At 39.2% G+C, this 22,507-nt stretch overlaps 5 protein-coding genes across 5 annotated transcripts; 2 read left to right on the top strand and 3 right to left on the bottom strand.

Annotated features, from left to right (window-relative positions):
• Positions 1-657: 657 nt before the first annotated feature.
• LOC110527115 (transcription factor HES-5-like) lies at positions 658-1,500 on the bottom strand. Its single transcript, XM_021608272.3, has 2 exons — positions 1,375-1,500; positions 658-1,254 (listed from the first exon to the last, which is right to left on the bottom strand). Exons 1-2 carry the CDS (start codon positions 1,495-1,497, stop codon positions 823-825), a joined length of 555 nt encoding a protein of 184 aa, XP_021463947.3. The 5' UTR covers positions 1,498-1,500; the 3' UTR covers positions 658-822.
• A 2,585-nt stretch (positions 1,501-4,085) lies between these two features.
• Positions 4,086-5,685, bottom strand: LOC110527859 (transcription factor HES-5-like). The gene is made up of 2 exons (XM_036983327.2): positions 5,560-5,685; positions 4,086-5,443 (listed from the first exon to the last, which is right to left on the bottom strand). The coding sequence occupies exons 1-2, from the start codon at positions 5,680-5,682 to the stop codon at positions 5,012-5,014; spliced, it is 555 nt and encodes a 184-aa protein (XP_036839222.2). The 5' UTR covers positions 5,683-5,685; the 3' UTR covers positions 4,086-5,011.
• A 2,403-nt stretch (positions 5,686-8,088) lies between these two features.
• On the bottom strand, positions 8,089-11,327 carry LOC110527113 (uncharacterized). Its single transcript, XM_021608271.3, has 2 exons — positions 9,147-11,327; positions 8,089-9,034 (listed from the first exon to the last, which is right to left on the bottom strand). The coding sequence occupies exons 1-2, from the start codon at positions 9,206-9,208 to the stop codon at positions 8,785-8,787; spliced, it is 312 nt and encodes a 103-aa protein (XP_021463946.1). The 5' UTR covers positions 9,209-11,327; the 3' UTR covers positions 8,089-8,784.
• An 86-nt stretch (positions 11,328-11,413) lies between these two features.
• Positions 11,414-12,980, top strand: LOC110527858 (transcription factor HES-5-like). Its single transcript, XM_021609424.3, has 2 exons — positions 11,414-11,536; positions 11,655-12,980. The coding sequence occupies exons 1-2, from the start codon at positions 11,414-11,416 to the stop codon at positions 12,084-12,086; spliced, it is 555 nt and encodes a 184-aa protein (XP_021465099.3). The 3' UTR covers positions 12,087-12,980.
• A 2,897-nt stretch (positions 12,981-15,877) lies between these two features.
• On the top strand, positions 15,878-17,520 carry LOC110527861 (transcription factor HES-5-like). The gene is made up of 2 exons (XM_021609427.3): positions 15,878-16,070; positions 16,191-17,520. The coding sequence occupies exons 1-2, from the start codon at positions 15,948-15,950 to the stop codon at positions 16,620-16,622; spliced, it is 555 nt and encodes a 184-aa protein (XP_021465102.3). The 5' UTR covers positions 15,878-15,947; the 3' UTR covers positions 16,623-17,520.
• Positions 17,521-22,507: the final 4,987 nt, after the last annotated feature.

Below are 22,507 nucleotides of genomic sequence, written 5' to 3'. Positions count from 1 at the left end.
GTAAATATTTCAAGAGAAATACAGTGATTAAACATCACAACAAGAACTTGAACAAATCTCCAAGATATGATACTCTATCAGAGTATAGGATACAAAGTTAATGTCTTTATAAAATACAAAATAATTGTTTCAAATAAACAAGGGTTTTTCAATTAGACATTTCTTTCTCCCATTTGCAAAAAGCACATTATTCAAATAACATGATCAATAATTTCACAAATGAAGTTCGATCTTTAAACAAATCAAATATTGTTAATCACAGAGTGATGATAGCAGGTATAATACCCAGTTTGGGTAAATAATCCTCACGGAGGAACATTGATGCTGTAGCTCAAGTTGATCAATATCAAATATATAACTGATACATGCTTCACAGAAGATGCTCAATACAATGTCAATATGACTATATCACTACACAAATGTAGAGGTAAAAAATTACTCACATTTTCAGACCATAAAAACACATTATTCAATTACAATCACAAACAGATTGATGATATAGCATCCATTTTGGGTTAGAAGTTCTCATAGAGAACCATTAGTTATTGTTCATCATGAATATAAAAACAAGATTAATGTAATCAACACGTTTCACAAAACATGAACTTATTTCAATTATCGATTTGATCATTTTCTCAGAGAACGTTAACTTCTTCAGTACAACTTTAATTAAACGTCTCACAGCAAGACTTAAAAAACTCCTGCATAAGCAGAAGATGAAGAATCTATTTTATTATACTCATTACTGTCCATGAAATTAATCTTAGACCAACATGGTCCATCTGTTGTGTTTGTCTGAGTGGAGCTCCAATCTGTAGGTCTCTACCAGGGCCTCCAGGGGGCGATGTTGACTGGACTCTTCTCTTTGCTGATGCTGTGCTGGGCTGGGGAGCTCAGCTGAGGACGGTCAATCTCCCTCCTGTTCTTATCAGAGGATGGCTGCAGGCTCTGGAAGTGTCGCAGCAGTCTTCTCTGGGACTGTGACTTCTGCTCATCTTTAGACAGGAAGTGAACAATCTCATGGACACACCTGGAGTAACCCTGATTGACAGGTGGTGAGCAGGAGGAGGAGCTCACTGGCTGGTTCTGTTGCTGTCGTCTCAGGAAGCAAACTGTCATCTCCAGGATGTCGGCTTTGTCCAGCTTAGAGTCGGACTGCTGGTTGAGGATCTCTGGAACCAGGAGAGACTTGAGCTGCTCAATGCTGTTGTTGATACGATCTCTGCGTAACTTCTCCACCACTGGCTTTCTTAGCTGCAAGAAGAGAAGAGGAAACATTAATAAGATTTTTCTGGTGTATGACATTATTGAAACAGATTAACAATCAATCAATACAATAGAATAAATGTAATTGAATTTGAATCTTCAATTTACCTTGTTTGTCAGACTCAGGTGCTCCTTAGGGTAGATCATAGTTGAAGTGATTGTAGGTACCATGGCTGGATCTCTGTGCTGTAGAGGTCTGTGTAGAGAGAATCTGATCTCTACTAGCTTCATCTCTCCTATATATTCTCCCAAATCTGCATATGAATGTGTGGGTCTTGGGCTTGTTGGAGTTTCTCACAGTCTGTAGCCAATGGGAGAGCTTGGGAGGACAGTGGGGAGTGTGGAGCTGCCACATGCTCAGTGATCTTATTGCTGGGGGACAATGGTCACGTCTCAGGGGAACAGGTGGAGGGGTGGGGTGATGGAGAGTGACTAACAGAGCGCTGTGTGAATCTGGGAAAGTGGTGACCCCTAGATCTGCTGCCTGATGTTGGCATCAATGACACTAACAGAGCACACGCTCATCATTACAACTTACACGTGAGACTGACACAGATTCTCTAATTTAACGTACAGTGTTGTTAATCTCCACCTGTAAGAACATTGTTGAATGTAATATTCTGTATCCAAGCTTCATCACTGACTTAGAAACATTTTATTCTCTCCATGGATATGACTTCTGAAATGAATTAACGACTCTACAATATGGTTTTACTTCGCACATACCGGTAGTTACATTTAACAATATGATGATGTGTGACAATGTATCACAATTTTAATTCCTGTTTAAATTCATACATATTTAAATGTTCAGTCAGTCAGAATGTTTGGGAATACATAATATTTTAGACAACATTAACAGGTGAGTGGATAGATACCAGGATAATGTATACCTTGGTGTTCAGTATTTTAGTGGTCATCAGTATCAATAGCAAGGATGCTCTTAACTCAGTATTAGTAGTTATAAGGTCAAGCATTCTGGAGTTCAAACGTAGCAGATGTGTCCTCTGTCTTGAGGCCACTGGTCAGTGTGAGTAGAGAGCTGATCTGAGTTTCCCACACTGAGTCCTGTGTGCTGTGATCAATGCATTACAAAAGCTGCTCAGTGGACCATTAGTGACGGCTATTGACTATGTGTTGTACTAAAGACAGAGGCTGACATCACAGACCTTCTGGATTCTGGAGGGAAAGATCAGCACTGGCAAGATTATACTAACAGGACATACCTTTATAAATACATTTTCATCCTTTAATTTAATGGTATAAAACACATGATATTGAGTACTCTGTTGAAAATGATTGTCTGTGATTTGTTTCATTATAAATTGACAAAGGGTTAACTCTTGTATGCCTAATTGGATTTGATAGCTGTTCACTTTTTATCACACAAACAAATGAACTGTATGAATGCACTGAATAAAACTGTCCATCAACAAGATAGAGAAAGCCTATCATAACTTGGGTAAATATATCAGAAATTGCTTTATTTAATCATTATTGTATTTCCCTCCTAAGAAAGAGTAAGAAATAACCCAATATACCCCTTCCCACCCATTCTATCCCCTGAACAATTGAAGTGTGCCTTTTCACCATAGAGAATCACAGGTGCTGGTGGGACTGATGAGGACACTAAACTGTGACTCTGCTCTCCAGAGCTTTCCCACACTTTTCCCATTGAGAGAGCTTCCACTAAACAACACAACTGTGCCTTGTTAAATGCTAATTCATCTCTACACAAGCAGTTCCTATCAATCCCTTCGGGTGTGAAGCTCAATCCACAAATATGTATGCTAAGCAACAGATAAAGATTCACTGTTACAGAGAATCAATTCTCTGTTTATACAAAGAAATATACTGTTTTCAACCATGTCCCACATAGAAACAGAATAAAAACATCATTAATAACTGCATTAATTTTGAAGAAGGGGTAAGTACTGCCTAAAAGTGCTTTCAAAATGCAAAAAAATATATATCTTGAACTGTTTTTCTAAAACATATGTTTTAGCAGATTTCTAAATTCAAGACCCAAATAGTAAACATTAAATGTGGGATTATCAGAAATATATCCATTGATTTCCCATAGAGACACAGTCCCCCACTCTAACCTCTGACAGTCCAGGGTCGAGGTCCCAGTCTATTGTCCTGAAGGGGCCCTGTGAGTGAATTCTCATCGGTTTCCCACATTCTCTCCATTCACTGCTTTCAATGGAGGAACAATAGAAGTGTGTCTTATTACACATCACATTAGCTATTGAGTTTGAGGGACACAGCTGCTCTAAACATTTAAAGCATTAAGATGACAGTACTAGTTTTTGCCCAACACCTGGAATCACTGATATATTATGACTAAACTAAAATAATTGATCACATTCTGAAACACTGAAAATACATTTATTTAAAACAGGTGCATCAATAAAACACATGAGTCATGTCTCCTAAGGAAGTCAGAATGATGATCACTTACATCTCTATAGTTCATTACACCTTTACTACAACAAGATATGATATGACTGTTATGTTTTATATAAAAACAATTACTGTAAAATAATCATGTTTGACTAGAAATGTCTCTTAACTTTGATATTACTCTGTAGATTTTGAATGAAGCACCTAAAGATCAAAATGAATATATTGATTCAATTGAGTGTTGCATTCCAATGCAGTCAATATCATTCTGCATAGTCTTGGGTCATCATTGTTATTGCATTTGAATCAGACACTTTATCTATGTGGAGTTTCATAAATCAGTAATTTAATAATGTAATGTTGTTGGAGGATTGTCTTTGTCAAGAAAAGAATGAAGCAACAAACAAAAAATATTTCATTTGATGATTTGTGTATTTATTCAGACTGACTCAATGAGTCACATCATTGAATACCTTAATTTAAGGTAAATATTTCAAGAGAAATACAGTGATTAAACATCACAACAAGAACTTGAACAAATCTCCAAGATATGATACTCTATTAGAGTACAGGATACAAAGTTAATGTCTTTATGAAAGACAAAATAATTGTTCAAAATAATCGTATTTGTCAAGTAGACATTATTTTAATCACATTTGCAATAAACACATTATTCAAATAACATGATCGATAATTTCACAAAGAAGTTCGATCTTTAAACAAATCAAATATTGTTAATCACAGAGTGATGATAGCAGGTATAATACCCAGTTTGGGTAAATAATCCTCATGGAGGAACATTGATGCTGTAGCTCAAGTTGATCAATATCAAATATATAACTGATACATGCTTCACAGAAGATGCTCAATACAATGTCAATATGACTATATCACTACACAAATGTAGTGGTAAAAAATTACTCACATTTTCAGACCATAACAACAGATTCATCAAATACAATCACACACAGATTGATGATATTGCATCCATTTTGGGTTAGAAGTTCACATAGAGAACCATTAGTTATTGTTCATCATGAATATAAACACATGATCAATATAATCTACATGTTTCACAAAACATAAAGGTTATGATGATTTCAATTAACACTACAAAAATGTAGTTTTCATCGATCAGATTATTTTCTTGGAAAAATGTTTTAACTTCAGTTCAACTGAAATGAAATGTCTCAATCACAACAAGACTTTTAAAAACTCCTGCATAAGCAGAAAACAACGAATATATTTTATTATACTCATTAATGTCCATGAAATTAATCTTAGACCAACATGGTCCATCCATTGTGTTTGTCTGAGTGGAGCTCCAATCTATAGGTCTCTACCAAGGCCTCCAGGGGGCGATGTTGACTGGACTCTTGTCTTTGCTGATGCTGTGCTGGGCTGGGGAGCTCAGCTGAGGACGGTCAATCTTCCTCTTGTTCTCATCAGAGGATGGCTGCAGGCTCTGGAAGTGGCTCAGCAGTCTTCTCTGGGACTGTGACTTCTGCTCACATTTAGAAAGGAAGTGAACAATCTCATGGACACACCTGGAGTAACCCTGATTGACAGGTGCTGAGCAGGAAGAGGAGCTCACTGGCTGGTTCTGTTTCTGTTGTCTCAGGAAGCAAACTGTCATCTCCAGGATGTCGGCTTTGTCCAGCTTAGAGTCGGACTGCTGGTTGAGGATCTCTGGAACCAGGAGAGACTTGAGTTGCTCAATGCTGTTGTTGATACGATCTCTGCGTAACTTCTCCACCACTGGCTTTCTTATCTGCAAGAAGAGATGAGTCATCAAAACCTTGTTCTGTAATATGGCATTACTGAAGCAAATAAACAATCAATCAATACAATTGAATGAATGTCACTGAATTTTAATCTTCAATTTACCTTTTTTGTCAGAGTCAGGTGCTCCTTAGAGTAGATCATAGTTGAAGTGATTGTAGGTACCATAGCTGGATCTCTGTGCTGTAGAGGTCTGTGTAGAGAGAATCTGATCTCTATTGGCTTCATCTCTCCTATATATTGTCCCAAATCTGCATATGAATGTGTGGGTCTTGGGCTTGTTGGAGTTTCTCACAGTCTGTAGCCAATGGGAGAGCTTGGGAGAACAGTGAGGAGTGTGGAGCTGCCACATGCTCAGTGTTCTTATTGCTGGGGGACAATGGTCACGTCTCAGGGGACTAGGTGGAGGGGTGGGGGTGATGGAGAGTGACTGACAAAGCGCTGTGTGAATCTGGGAAAGTGGTGACCCCTAGATCTGCTGCCTGATGTTGGGATCAATGACACTGACAGAGCACACGCTCATCATCACAATTTACACTTGTGGGACTGACACAGATTCTCTACATGAGAATGTTGTAACACCTAATCCCTTCTGATGGTTGTATTGCAAAATAAAGTGTCAAATTTGACAGTAAAATATTTGTAAAAAAATTTTTAATATAGATTTCTAGCTATAATCAACAGAGACTTTAAGAACATTGTCACCTTTGAAACCTAATATTGTATAGTTAGTTATAAGTTAATAAAGTAACTGCCAAAATAAAGGAAACACCAACACAAATTGGCTTAATAGTATGTTGGGTCACCACGAGCCAGAACAGCTTCAATGCACCTTGACATAGATTCTACAAGTGTCTGGAACTCTATTGGAGCGACGCGACACAATTCTTTCACAATAAATTCCATCATTTGGTGTTTTGTTGATGGTGGTGGAAACGCTGTCTCAATCGCCGCTCCAGAATCTCCTGTAAGTGTTCAATTGGGTTGAGATCTGGTGACTGAGACGCCCATGGCATTTGGTTTACATCGGTTTTATGCTCATCCAACCATTCAGTGACCAGTCGTGCCTTGTGGATGGGGGCATTGTCGTCCTATTTGGCCATAGTCATGTTAGCCAAAACAATGGCCTGCCCAGCATTTCTATACATGACGCTAAGCATGATGGGATGTTAATTGCCTAATTCATTCAGTTAACACACCTGTGTGGAAGCACCTGCTTTCGATATACTTTGCATCCCTCATTTACTCAAGTGTTTCCATTATCTTGGCAGTTACCTGTATGTTGCATTGCGATACTGCTCTTGTGTCTGTGTATTTGAAGATTTGGCAGACTACTGCCAGAGTAGAGTTCAAACGTAGCAGATGTGTCCTCTGTCTTGAGGCCACTGGTCAGTGTGAGTAGAGAGCTGATCTGAGTTTCCCACACTGAGTCCTGTGTGCTGTGATCAATGCATTACAAAAGCTGCTCAGTGGACCATTAGTGACGGCTATTGACTCTGTGTTGTACTAAAGACAGAGGCTGACATCACGGGCCATCTGGATTCTGGAGGGAAACTACCACTGGCTCCTTCCGTACTGTTGTATGTATTGATTTCATTTTATTCAGATATTAAAATGTTTCAGACTACATTACTGAATATCTTTTTTCATCTTTTTTTTGTGGACAATTTTATTGTTATTTGTTGTTATATTGATGTAAAGAATGAAGCTGCCAAAGACCTTAAACTGTGACTCCGCTCTCCAGAGCGTTCCCACACTTTGTCCTAGGATGGAAATATCTTTAAACAATAGAAGTGTGCCTTGTTAAATGCTAATTCTTCTCTTCATACAACCAATTCCCCAAAGGTGCCTGGTGAGAAACTTGGTAGTTAAATATGACTCCATTTCAGTATGACTCAACTGCAAGTCTGCTTAGGCACAAGAGTGAAACAACAGCCATGCGACAGCCATGATCAATTATCACCTAATTACGGATGCCTTTTTTAAATCAGGAAACCAATTAGTGCAATGATGTGATTTATCAGAAGTTGAGCATGTTACTGACTTGACCTTTGCCCCGACAACTTGTGTTTAATCTGATACACATCTTAAAAGAATAGTTGCATTGCAGTAAGTCAGGATATAACGGATATAATAGTTCTAGCCCTGTAACTTCGTTGGTGCTTGAACACATTCCGCTAACAATACAGCGAAAGGTTTTCTGTGGTTTTCTGAGCTGTCCAAGGTGTACAACGTTCTAAGTACAGCATTGTGTGTTCATTCCTGCACTATCTTAGTAAGTTATTCTCTTATGTTATGTCAGTTTTTTTTTTTTAACACACCGGGCCTGGACTGTACATGTATTCACTTCCTGGTTTCTTACTTTCCATGTGATGCTTTCTTGTGCTATAAAAATGTACCAAATGTTGGCTTGTTGACTGTCCAAGTTCACAAGCTACTGTAGAGGTATGAATGGCCCTTTAGTATAATATACTTTCCCGTTTTTCTGTCACTTCATGTCAGGAGCATAAAACGGAGAGAAGAAATCATTCCTACATGAGATATAACATACAGTATGTACCTAATGCCGTCATCCCTCTGGGGATTGCCAATGGAGAGATGTGTTTTGAAGACAACATGAAAAGACACGTGAAATATATGCTGAAAATATTTATTTAGTCTTTGAATTAAACACTTTAGGTACATGTAAAAACACTTTAGGCACATTTGTGTATTAGGCACATTTATATGTGTGTGAAGCCATTCATTAGTAGTTGAAAACAAAATAAACAGTAAGTTTTAAAATAACAATCATAACATTTCCTCTTAGTGTAAAGGCTAGCAGGGTTCAAATTCGACATTGACTCACCTACCCTAAGAAAGTGGGATGAACCAATGGTCACATTGTCCATACTTCTACATTGTAACAAGAGTGCCCAGCACTCGCTAACTCAATCTCCGAGGACAAGTGTTTACAATCAGAGTAACCCGCTCTGCTTTCTTCCAGGTAGCAGAGATCACCAAACACATCCAATGTTGACTTTCTCATAGAAAGGATAGAGCAGTACGACTGCTAATAACAATGCATGCAAATGCATTTCTAAATCATTTCGACAGAATTGAAATATACACAAACTAACCTTCACAAAATCACTGTAATTTTAGACAAAACCTATTTTGGACTTATTATTCATTTAACTATGTCTCTCTGTCAGTTGCGATCCAGTGTCGGCCAATCAGTTGCAGTCTATGGCAGCGCCTCAAGTGAATACATTAAGCCAACGCCACAGTAAATGTCAGCAGGGTCCTTGACCTCTGAACTGGAACCTCCACGTCCATGCATCTCTCCACTCATTGTTCAAAGCAGAGTGGTACAATGTCCTCCTCTGGAGTGGGGAAGAGACGCAGTATGTCCCTGGAATATTTGGAATAGCCCGTGGGTGACAGCAAGGCCTTCTTCGGAGTGAAAAGGGACACGGTTTTCTCCAGAATAGGAGAAATGGGAGATGTAGGGATCCCGTTCTGGAGGTGTTCTCCAATGACTATCTTCAGTTTCTCCACACCGCTGCTGCACTTCCTTTCCAGCAGAGAGAGTTTACACCTGAAAAACAACACAAGACAATCATGAACACCTCTTCTCGCTCACAGAGTTTGTATTTGTTTATTACTCTTTACGACCTGAAGCATTTCAATGTAATTCGTCATGAGTTTACCTAATGTGCTGATCTTTCACGTTCGTGCTGTTCTGAAGCGCAATGTCCAAGTAGGCGGGCATTTTCAGATGTTTGGCCTTGAGTTTGCAGCTCGTCAATAAAGTGGAGATGTTGTTCTTGGTAGGTCTTGATGGGGGTCTAGAGTTTGTGTTCTGGTAGCTCCTCTGTTCTGCTCTGTTGCGGCTGGTCTTGGGTCAGCTGATGCTTAGAGAGTCTTCATTAGGGAGCTCTGCATCTCCATGTCGTATTTATGTGCCTCCTTCTGCGCTGTCTCACGCTCTGCAGCCAATCAGAGTGCTCCGACGGTGGGACAATGGTCAGTGGGAATAATAGCTGATTCCTCACAGGACAGGTGGGATGTTTTTTTTTTATTATGCCATATGCCAAAGAGGTCGGCCACATTAGTCCCTGGGAACGTGTCTATGCCCATGAGTACACAGACAAATCATGTTCCCATGTCAAGTTGTGATACGAATCAACAAAATGGAAATATGACACATATGCTCGGATCACAAGTCTTTCTGCTCCTAGCCAACTATCATTGCAGTAGATTACAATGATATATGTGTGCACTATATCTCCGATATGGCCTTTTTACAGTAAGTTGGTCATGTCAAGAATCTAATAGATAACCTAGGCAATCTTATTTGTTGATATTAATTAGGAAATCTTTGGTCGCTGACGGTTGAGATACATAATCAACGGTCCTGGTATCCATAATATGGGGTCAATTTGTAAACTTAATCTTCAGAGTACATAGTACACACACATATACTTTTAAGAGTTTCTTTGGCAAAGATCTTGTCAAAATATTGTGCAATTCCTTAAAGTGTTTCCAAATGGAGTTAAATGGGATCCAGATCATTTGGCTGTAGGCAATGGTGGAAAAAGTACCCAATTGTCATACTTGAGTAAAAGTAAAGATACCTTCATAGAAAATGACTCGAGTAAAAGTGAAAGTCACCCAGTAAAATACTACTTGCGTAAAAGTCTAAAAGTATTTGATTTGAAATATATTTAAGTATCAAAAGTCAATGTAATTAAAAAATATATACTTACGTATCAAAAGTAAAAGTAAAAGTATAAATCATTTTTCAAATGTACAGATAGTCAGGGGGCACACTCCAAAACTCAGATATAATTTACAAAGGAAGCATTTGTGTTTAGTGAGTCAGTAGGGATGACCAGGGATGTTCTCCTGATTGATAAGTGTGTGAAATTGACAATTTTCCTGTCCTGTTAAGCATTCAAAATGTAACGAGTAGTTTTGGTGTCAGGGAAAATGTACGGAGTAAAAAGTACATTATTTTCTTTAGGAATGTAGTGAAGTAAACGTAAAAGTTGTCAAAAATATAAATAGTATATGAGTACAGATAACACCCCAAAACTACTTAAGTAGTACTTGAAAGTATTTTTACTTAAGTATTTACAGCACTGTAAGTACTAGATTGCCTTATAAACCAATCCCCTCCCTTGCTTGCTGTGCAAGGGCACAGCCAGTGGGGCTTTGTGAGAGCAGACACACTTCTATTGTGTGTCAGGGCTCAGCAGACGGCATGCAGAAGTGTGGGAAGCCGTGTGTCCCTTTGGCTCCCAGCTCCAGGAAAAGGAGGGCGTGTGACTGGGGCAAGCTCAGCGTAATGCAGGGAGCCAGCTGTGCTGTGGAGCTCAGAGGAGGGACGTTTGCTGCCTGGGGCTTCTATGAAACGTGAGCCTGTATACAGACAGAAGATCATCATCGCCTCAGAGTTGCTGCACTTAGATGGAGTCACATTAGCTCGGAGGTAATCTGCTAGAGACAGATCGGTGTGAAATGACTCCAATCTGATTGATACTATTTCTCAAAGACTGTCAGCAAAAACTTGAACAAAAATGAAATACAATTTCAGTAGCCAACAAGCATTTTATATAATGTGCTGTATTCCGAAAACATTTTAGAGACTTGTCAGTCTCACACGTGTAAGTTGTAATAATGAGGAGTGTGCTCTGTCAGTGTCATTGATCCCAACAACAGGCTGCAGATCTAGAGGTCACCACTTTCCCAGATTCACACAGCGCTCTGTCAGTCACTCTCCATCACCCCACCCCTCCACCTAGTCTCCTGAGACGTGACCATTGTCCCCCAGCAATAAGAACACTGAGCATGTGGCAGCTCCACACTCCCCACTGTCCTCCCAAGCTCTCCCATTGGCTACAGACTGTGAGAAACTCCAACAAGCCCAAGACCCACACATTCATATGTAGATTTGGGACAATATATAGGAGAGATGAAGCCAGTAGAGATCAGATTCTCTCTACAAAGACCTCTACAGCACAGAGATCTAGCCATGGTACCTACAATCACTTCAACTATGATCTACTCTAAGGAACACCTGACTCTGACAAACAAGGTAAACTTAAGATTCAAATTCAATGAAATTAATTACATTTGATTGATTGTTAATCTGCTTCAATAATGTCATACACCAGAATAAGGTTATTAATGCCTCTCCTTGTCTCTTCTTGCAGCTAAGAAAGCCAGTGGTGGAGAAGTTACGCAGAGATCGTATCAACAACAGCATTGAGCAGCTCAAATCTCTCCTGGTTCCAGAGATCCTCAACCAGCAGTCCGACTCTAAGCTGGACAAAGCCGACATCCTGGAGATGACAGTTTGCTTCCTGAGACGACAGCAACAGAACCAGCCAGTGAGCTCCTCCTCCTGCTCAGCACCTGTCAATCAGGGTTACTCCAGGTGTGTCCAAGAGATTGTTCACTTCCTTTCTAAAGATGAGCAGAAGTCACAGTCCCAGAGAAGACTGCTGCGACACTTCCAGAGCCTGCAGCCATCCTCTGATAAGAACAGGAGGGAGATTGACCGTCCTCAATTGAGCTCCCTAGCCCAGCACAGCGTCAGAAAAGAGAAGAGTCCAGTCAACATCGCCCCCTGGAGGCCCTGGTAGAGACCTACAGATTGGAGCTCCACTCAGACAAACACAACGGATGGACCATGTTGGTCTAAGATTAATTTCATGGACAGTAATGAGTATAATAAAATATATTCTTCATCTTCTGCTCATGCAGGAGTTTTTTAAGTATTGCTGTGAGACGTTTAATTAAAGTTGTACTGAACAAGTTAACGTTCTCTGAGAAAATGATCAAATCGATCATTTAAATAACGTTAATGTTTTGTGAAACGTGTTGATTATATTAATCTTGTTTTTATATTAATGATCAACAATAACTTTAATGCTACTCCATGAGAACTTTTCACCCACAATAGATATTATATAATCAGTCTGTTTGTGATTATCTATGACTGATCTGTTTGAAGTTCAAAATGTATAAGACAAAAACCTATTACCTCTACATTTGTGTAGTGATATAGTCATATTGACATTGTATTGAGCATCTTCTGTGAAGCATGTATCAGTTATATATTTGATATTGATCAACTTGAGCTACAGCATCAATGTTCCTCCGTGAGGATTATTTACCCAAACTGGGTATTATACCTGCTATCATCACTCTGTGATTAACAATATTTGATTTGTTGTAACATCAACCTTTATTTGTGAAATTATCGATCATGTTATTTGAATAATGTGTTTATTGCAAATGGGAGAAAGAAATGTCTAATTTAAAAACCCTTGCTTATTTGAAACAATTATTTTGTATTTTATAAAGACAGTAACTTTGTATCCTATACTCTGATAGAGTATCATATCTTGGAGATTTGTTCAAGTTCTTGTTGTGATGTTTAATCACTGTATTTCTCTTGAAATATTTACCTTAAATTAAGGTATTCAATGATGTGACTCATTGAGTCAGTCTGAATAAATACACAAAACATCAAATGTGTCATGTACTGTCATGTTGTGTCTTGTCTCTGTCCTTTCCCTTCACCCTGTCTCCCTCTGCTGGTCGTTGTTAGGTTACCTTTTCTCCCCCGCTTTCCCCCAGCTGTTCCTTGTCTCCTCTAACTACCCATTCACCCCGTTTCCCACCTGTTCCCTTTTTCCCTCTGATTAGGTCCCTATATCTCTCTCTGTTTCTGTTCCTGTCCTTGTCGGATTCTTGTTTGTTGTGTTTCATGCCTGAGCCAGACTATCGTCATGTTTGCTGTAACCTTGTCCTGTCCTGTCGGAATCTGCCGGTCTATCTGAGCCTATCACAGTTTGGTTATTAAAGAAGCTCTGTTTAAGTTAGTTCGCTTTTGGGTCCTCATTCACTCACCGTAACAAAATGAAATATTTTTTGTCTGTTGCTTCATTCTTTTCTTGACAAAGACAATCCTCCAACAACATTACATTATTAAATTACTGATTTATGAAACTCCACATAGATTAAGTGGCTGATTCAAATGCAATAACAATGATGACCCAATACTATGCAGAATGATATTGACTGCATTGGAATGCAACACTCAATTGAATCAATATATTCATTTTGATCTTTAGGTGCTTCATTCAAAATCTACAGAGTAATATCAAAGTTAAGAGACATTTCTAGTCAAACATGATTATTTTACAGTAATTGTTTTTATATAAAACATAACAGTCATATCATATCTTGTTGTAGTAAAGGTGTAATGAACTATAGAGATGTAAGTGATCATCATTCTGACTTCCTTAGGAGACATGACTCATGTGTTTTTTATTGATGCACCTGTTTTAAATAAATGTATTTTCAGTGTTTCAGAATGTGATCAATTATTTTAGTTTAGTCATAATATATCAGTGATTCCAGGTGTTGGGCAAAAACTAGTACTGTCATCTTAATGCTTTAAATGTTTAGAGCAGCTGTGCCCCTCAAACTCAATAGCTAATGTGATGTGTAATAAGACACACTTCTATTGTTCCTCCATTGAAAGCAGTGAATGGAGAGAATGTGGGAAACCGATGAGAATTCACTCACAGGGCCCCTTCAGGACAATAGACTGGGACCTCGACCCTGGACTGTCAGAGGTTAGAGTGGGGGACTGTGTCTCTATGGGAAATCAATGGATATATTTCTGATAATCCCACATTTAATGTTTACTATTTGGGTCTTGAATTTAGAAATCTGATAAAACATGTTTTAAAAAAAAGATCAAGATATCATTTTTTTGCATTTTGAAAGCACTTTTAGGCAGTACTTACCCCTTCTTCAAAATTAATGCAATTAATTATGTTTTTATGCTGTTTGTATGTGGGGCATGGTTGAAAACATGATATTTATTTGTGTAAACATACAATTACAGCTTGAATTGATAATCTGTTGCTTAAAATAAATAGTTGTGAAATGAGCTTCACCCCCCAAGGGATTGATAGGAACTGCTTGTGTAGAGATGAATTCGCATTTAACAAGGCACAGTTGTGTTGTTTAGTGGAAGCTCTCTCAATGGGAAAAGTGTGGGAAAGCTCTGGAGAGCAGAGTCACAGTTTAGTGTCCTCATCAGTCCCACCAGCACGTGATTCTCTATGGTGTAAAGGCACACTTCAATTGTTCAGGGGATAGAATGGGTGGGAAGGGGTATATTGGGTTATTTCTTACTCTTTCTTAGGAGGGAAATACAATAATTATTAAATAAAGCAAATTCTGATTTTTTTTACCCAAGTTATGATAGGCTTTTTCTATCATGATGATAGACTTGGTTTTATTCAGTAAATGTATGTAGTTCAGTGATTTGTATGATAAACAATGAACAGCTTTCAATTCAAATTAGGCATACAAAAGTTAACCCTTTGTCGATTTATAATTAAACAAATCACAGACAATCATTTTCAACAGAGTACTCAATATCACGTGTTTTATACCATTAAAGGATGAATATTTATTTATAAAGGTATGTCCTGTTAGTATAATCTTGCCAGTGCTGATCTTTCCCTCCAGAATCCAGAAGGTCTGTGATGTTAGCCTCTGTCTTTAGTACAACACAGAGTCAATAGCCGTCACTAATGGTCCACTGAGCAGCTTTTGTAATGCATTGATCACAGCACACAGGACTCAGTGTGGGAAACTCAGATCAGCTCTCTACTCACACTGACCAGTGGCCTCAAGACAGAGGACACATCTGCTACGTTTGAACTCCAGAATGCTTGACCTTATAACTACTAATACTGAGTTAAGAGCATCCTTGCTATTGATACTGATGACCCTTAAAATACTGAAAACCAAGGTATACATTATCCTGGTATCTATCCACTCACCTGTTAATGTTGTCTAAAATCTTATATATTCCTAAACATTCTGACTGACTGAAAATATAAATATGTATGAATTTAAACAGGAATTAAAATTGTGAAACATTGTCACACATCATCATATTTTTAAATGTAAATACCGGTATGTGCGAAGTAAAACCATATTGTAGAGTCATTCATTAATATTGAAGTCATATCCATGGAGATAATAAAATGTTTCTAAGTCAGTGATGAAGCTTGGATACAGAATATTACATTCAACAATGCTCTTTCAGGTGGAGATTAATAACACTGTTATTTTCCTTAGAGAATCAGTGTCAGTCTCACATCTGTAAGTTGTAATGATGAGCGTGTGCTCTGTTAGTGTCATTGATGGCAACATCAGGCAGCAGATCTAGGGGTCACCACTTTCCCAGATTCACACAGCACTCTATTAGTCACTCTCCATCACCCCCACCCCTCCACCTGTTCCCCTGAGATGTGACCATTGTCCCCCAGAAATAAGATCACTGAGCATGTGGCAGCTCCACACTCCTCACTGTCCTCCCAAGCTCTCCCATTGGCTACAGACTGTGAGAAACTCCAACAAGCCCAAGACCCACACATTCATATGCAGATTTGGGACAATATATAGGAGAGATGAAGCTAGTAGAGATCAGATTCTCTCTACACAGACCTCTACAGCACAGAGATCCAGCCATGGTACCTACAATCACTTCAACTATGATCTACCCTAAGGAGCACCTGAGTCTGACAAACAAGGTAAATTGAAGATTCAAATTCAATTACATTTATTCTATTGTATTGATTGATTGTTAATCTGTTTCAATAATGTCATACACCAGAAAAATCTTATTAATGATTCCTCTTCTCTTCTTGCAGCTAAGAAAGCCAGTGGTGGAGAAGTTACGCAGAGATCGTATCAACAACAGCATTGAGCAGCTCAAGTCTCTCCTGGTTCCAGAGATCCTCAACCAGCAGTCCGACTCTAAGCTGGACAAAGCCGACATCCTGGAGATGACAGTTTGCTTCCTGAGACGACAGCAACAGAACCAGCCAGTGAGCTCCTCCTCCTGCTCACCACCTGTCAATCAGGGTTACTACAGGTGTGTCCAAGAGATTGTTCACTTCCTTTCTAAAGATGATCAGAAGTCACAGTCCCAGAGAAGACTGCTGCGACACTTCCAGAGCCTGCAGCCATCCTCTGATAAGAACAGGAGGGAGATTGACGGTCCTCAGCTGAGCTCCCCAGCCCAGCACAGCGTCAGAAAAGAGAAGAGTCCAATCAACATCGCCCCCTGGAGGCCCTGGTAGAGACCTACAGATTGGAGCTCCACTCAGACAAACACAACGGATGGACCATGTTGGTCTAAGATTAATTTCATGGACAGTAATGAGTATAATAAAATATATTCTTCATCTTCTGCTTATGCAGGAGTTTTTTAAGTCTTGCTGTGAGACGTTTAATTAAAGTTGTACTGAACAAGTTAATGTTCTCTGAGAAAATGATCAAATCGATCATTTAAATAACGTTAATGTTTTGTGAAACGTGTTGATTATATTAATCTTGTTTTTATATTAATGATCAACAATAACTTTAACGCTCCTCCATGAGAACTTTTCACCCACAATAGATATTATATAATCAGTCTGTTTGTGATTATCTATGACTGATCTGTTTGAAGTTCAAAATGTATAAGACAAAAACCTATTACCTCTACATTTGTGTAGTGATATAGTCATATTGACATTGTATTGAGCATCTTCTGTGAAGCATGTATCAGTTATATATTTGATATTGATCAACTTGAGCTACAGCATCAATGTTCCTCCGTGAGGATTATTTACCCAAACTGGGTATTATACCTGCTATCATCACTCTGTGATTAACAATATTTGATTTGTTTAAAGATCGAACTTCATTTGTGAAATTATCGATCATGTTATTTGAATATGAATTTCATTGCAAATGGGAGAAAGAAATGTCTAATTGAAAAACCCTTGTTTATTTTAAACAATTCTGTTGTCTTTTATAAAGACAGTAACTTTGTATGCAATACTCTGATAGAGTATCATGTATTGGATATTTGTTCAAGTTCTTGCTGTGATGTTTAATCACTTTATTTCTGTTGAAATATTTACCTGACGCTAAGGTTTTGGTGGTGTGACTCATTCAGTCTGTCTGAATAAATACACACATCTTCAAGTGAAACATTCTCGTCTTTTGCTTCACTCTTTTCTCCACTGAAATAAGCCTCCAATAGAGTTACGGTACTGACATGATATTCCACATCTACAGTTGAAGTGGGAAGCATACATACACTTAGGTTGGAGTCATTAAAACCTATTTTTCAACCACTCCACAAATTTCTTGCTAACAAACTATAGTTTTGGCAAGTCGATTAGGGCATCTACTTTGTGCATGACACAAGTCATTTTTCCAGCAATTGTTTACAGACAGATTATTTCATTTATAATTCACTGTATCACAATTCCAGTGGGTCAGAAGTTTACATACACTAAATTGACTGTGCCTTTAAACAGCTTGAAAATTCCAGAAAATTATGTCATGGCTTTAGAAGCTTATTGTAGGCTAATTGGCATAATTTGAATCATTTGGAGGCGTACCTGTGGATGTATTTCAAGGCCTACCTTCAAACTCAGTGCCTCTTTGCTTGACATCATGGGAAAATCAAAAGAAATCAGCCAAGACCTCAGAAAAAACAATTGTAGACCTCCACAAGTCTGGTTCATCCTTGGGAGCAATTTCCAAATGTGTGAAGGTATCACGTTTATCTGTACAAACAATTGTATGCAAGTATAAACGACATGGGACCATGCAGTCGTCATACCACTCAGGAAGGAGACGCGTTCTGTCTCCTGGAGATGAAAGTACGTTGGTGCGAAAAGTGCAAATCAATCCCAGAACAACATCAAAGGACCTTGTGAAGATGCTGGAGGAAACGGGTACAAAAGTATCTAAATCCACAGTAAAACGAGTCCTATATCGACTTAACCTGAAAGGCCGCACAGCAAGGAAGAAGCCACTGCTCCAAAACCACCATAAAAAAGACAGAATACGGTTTGCAACTGCACATTGGGACAAAGATTGTACTTTTTGGAGAAATGTCCTCTGGTCTGATTAAACAAAAATAGAACTGTTTGATCATAATGACCATCATTATGTTTGGAGGAAAAAAGGGGAGTCTTGCAAGCCGAAGAACAGTATCCCAACCGTGAAGCACGGGGGTGGCAGCATCATGTTGTGGGGGTGCTTTGCTGTGGGAGGGACGGACTGGTGCTTTTCACAAAATAAATGGCATCATGCAGAAGGAAAATTACATGGATATATTGAAGCAACATCTCAAGACATCAGTCAGGAAATTAAAGCTTGGTTGCAAAAGGGTCTTCCAAATGAACAATGACCCCAAGCATACTTCCAAAGTTGTGGCAAAATGGCTTAAGGACAACAAAGTCAAGGTATTGGAATGGCCATCACAAGGCCCTGACCTCAATCCCATATAATAATTTTTACTAGGATTAAATGTCAGGAACTGTGATAATCTGAGTTTGAATGTATTTGGCTAAGATATATGTAAACTTCCGAATTGAACTGTAGCTACTAGATAGACTACAGTATATGGGGCTAAATAAGAAAGAGCCTACTTTGAGCCAAGAAAAAATGACACTATACAGGTACAGTGCCTTGCGAAAGTATTTGGCCCCCTTGAACTTTGCGACCTTTTGCCACATTTCAGGCTTCAAACATAAAGATATAAAACTGTATTTTTTTGTGAAGAATCAACAACAAGTGGGACACAGTCATGAAGTGGAACGACATTTATTGGATATTTCAAACTTTTTTAACAAATCAAAAACTGAAAAATTGGGCGTGCAAAATTATTTAGCCCCTTTACTTTCAGTGCAGCAAACTCTCTCCAGAAGTTCAGTGAGGATCTCTGAATGATCCAATGTTGACCTAAATGACTAATGATGATAAATACAATCCACCTGTGTGTAATCAAGTCTCCGTATAAATGCACCTGCACTGTGATAGTCTCAGAGGTCCGTTAAAAGCGCAGAGAGCATCATGAAGAACAAGGAACACACCAGGCAGGTCCGAGATACTGTTGTGAAGAAGTTTAAAGCCGGATTTGGATACAGAAAGATTTCCCAAGCTTTAAACATCCCAAGGAGCACTGTGCAAGCGATAATATTGAAATGGAAGGAGTTTCAGACCACTGCAAATCTACCAAGACCTGGCCGTCCCTCTAAACTTTCAGCTCATACAAGGAGAAGACTGATCAGAGATGCAGCCAAGAGGCCCATGATCACTCTGGATGAACTGCAGAGATCTACAGCTGAGGTGGGAGACTCTGTCCATAGGACAACAATATGTCGTATATTGCACAAATCTGGCCTTTATGGAAGAGTGGCAAGAAGAAAGCCATTTCTTAAAGATATCCATAAAAAGTGTTGTTTAAAGTTTGCCACAAGCCACCTGGGAGACACACCAAACATGTGGAAGAAGGTGCTCTGGTCAGATGAAACCAAAATTGAACTTTTTGGCAACAATGCAAAACGTTATGTTTGGCGTAAAAGCAACACAGCTGAACACACCATCCCCACTGTCAAACATGGTGGTGGCAGCATCATGGTTTGGGCCTGCTTTTCTTCAGCAGGGACAGGGAAGATGGTTAAAATTGATGGGAAGATGGATGGAGCCAAATACAGGACCATTCTGGAAGAAAACCTGATGGAGTCTGCAAAAGACCTGAGACTGGGACGGAGATTTGTCTTCTAACAAGACAATGATCCAAAACATAAAGCAAAATCTACAATGGAATGGTTCAAAAATAAACATATCCAGGTGTTAGAATGGCCAAGTCAAAGTCCAGACCTGAATCCAATCGAGAATCTGTGGAAAGAACTGAAAACTGCTGTTCACAAATGCTCTCCATCCAAACTCACTGAGCTCGAGCTGTTTTGCAAGGAGGAATGGGAAAAAATTTCAGTCTCTCGATGTGCAAAACTGATAGAGACATACCCCAAGCGACTTACAGCTGTAATCGCAGCAAAAGGTGGCGCTACAAAGTATTAACTTAAGGGGGCTGAATAATTTTGCACGCCCAATTTTTCAGTTTTTGATTTGTTAAAAAAGTTTGAAATATCCAATAAATGTCGTTCCACTTCATGACTGTGTCCCACTTGTTGTTGATTCTTCACAAAAAAATACAGTTTTATATCTTTATGTTTGAAGCCTGAAATGTGGCAAAAGGTCGCAAAGTTCAAGGGGCCGAATACTTTCGCAAGGCACTGTACATCATATTCCTCTTCGTGCTCATGTGAAAACCTACAGAGTAAAATAAAATTCATTTCTAGCCATACTTTATTAATTCACATGATTTGGTTTGATGTAGTCAGAAATTGCTGACTAATTATTTAGGCTGTTTATTTGACCTATGATATCACTTAAATGTAATGAGGCGTGAAAGAGATAATTGGTCATGTGAGTTCCCAGAGACATGGCTGTGCTGTTTTTACTGAAACACCTGTTTTACATAAATGTATTTTTAAATATATCAGAATGTATTGCGATAGCATTTGCATCCCATGATTTTGAATATGTACATGACATATCAGGAATTCAAGGTGTTAGGCCAAAACTGCTGCTGACATTTTTGCGCTCTAAACGTTTAGAGCTGCGGGATGCATAATGTGATGTGTTATAAGACACACTTCTATTGTTCCTCCATTCAAAGCAGTGAATGGAGAGAATGTGGGAGACCGATGAGAATTCACTCACAGGGCCCCTTCAGGACAATAGACTGGGACCTCGACCCTGGACTGTCAGAGGTTAGAGTGGGGGACTGGGTCTCTATGGTGAAATCAATGAATCTGTCTCTAATGATCCCATAAATGTCCTGCATTGTGTGTCTTGCAGGAAGAAATCTGATCAAATATATACATTTTCCCAAAAGGTTCAAGACATCATATTTTGATTAGCTTTTTTGGAGCCCATTCAAGCAGTACTTAAATTCTCTCCAGGATTATTGCAATTAATTCTTATTCTGTTTGTATGTGGGGCAAGGTTTAAACATGCCATTTGTTTGTAAACAGAAACACACTTACAGATTGAATTGATTCACTGTAAGAGTGAGTCTGTTTCTTAAGATAAATATTTAAGGAATTCTATTTTTACCACCAAGGGCTTGATGGGAACTGCTTGTGTAGAGATGAATTAGCATTTATCAAGGCACACTTCTATTGTTTAGTGGAAGTTCTCTCAATGGGCAGAGTGTGGGAAAGCTCTGGAGAGCAGAGTCACAGTTGATTCTCATCATCATCAGTCCCACCAGCAATCAAATCAAACTTTATTTGCCACATACGCCGAATACAACAAGTGTAGACTTTACCATGAAATGCTTACTTACAAGCCCTTAACCAACAGTGCAGTTCAAGAGGAAGAAAATATTTACCAAGTAGGCTAAAATAAAAAGCAGTAATAAAAAGTAACACAATAAGAATAACAATAACGAGGCTAAATACAGGGGGCACCGGTATTGAGTCAGTGTGCAGGGGTACAGGCTAGTTGAGTTAACCTGTACCCCTTGGGGCGAAGTGACTATGCATAGGTAACATGGGGGGGGGGGGACGACAATGTAAATTGTCCGGTGGCGATTTACATGAAATGTTCAGCTGTCTAACGGCTTGGGGGTAGAAGCTGTTGAGGAGCCTTTTGGTCCTGACTTAGCACTCCGGTACCGCTTCCCGTCCTGGATGGCAGGAAGCTTGGCACCAGTGATGTACTGGGCCGTTTGCACTACCCTCTGTAGCACCTTATGGTCAGATGCCGAGCAATTGCCATACCAGGCAGCCCTCGACGGTGCAGCTGTAGAAACTTTTGAGGATCTGGGGACCCATGCCAATTCTTTTCAGTCTCCTGGGGGGGAAAAAGTTTTGTCGTGCCCTCTTCACGACTGTCTTGGCATGTTTGGACCATGATAGTTTGTTGGTGATGTGGACACCAAGGAACTTGAAACTCTCGACCCGTTCCACTACAACCCTGTCAATATTAATGGGGGCCTGTTCGGCCAACCTTTTCCTGTAGTCCACAATCAGCTCCTTAGTCTTGCTCACATTGAGGGAGAGGTTGATGTCCTGGCACCACACTACCAGTTCTCTGACCTCCTCCCTAT

The sequence above is a fragment of the Oncorhynchus mykiss genome, chromosome 7 (genome assembly GCF_057628025.1).
Source record: "Oncorhynchus mykiss isolate SJ-2025 chromosome 7, ASM5762802v1, whole genome shotgun sequence".
NCBI classification, from domain to species: domain Eukaryota; kingdom Metazoa; phylum Chordata; class Actinopteri; order Salmoniformes; family Salmonidae; genus Oncorhynchus; species Oncorhynchus mykiss.
This window is presented reverse-complemented; position numbering and strand designations above follow the sequence as displayed.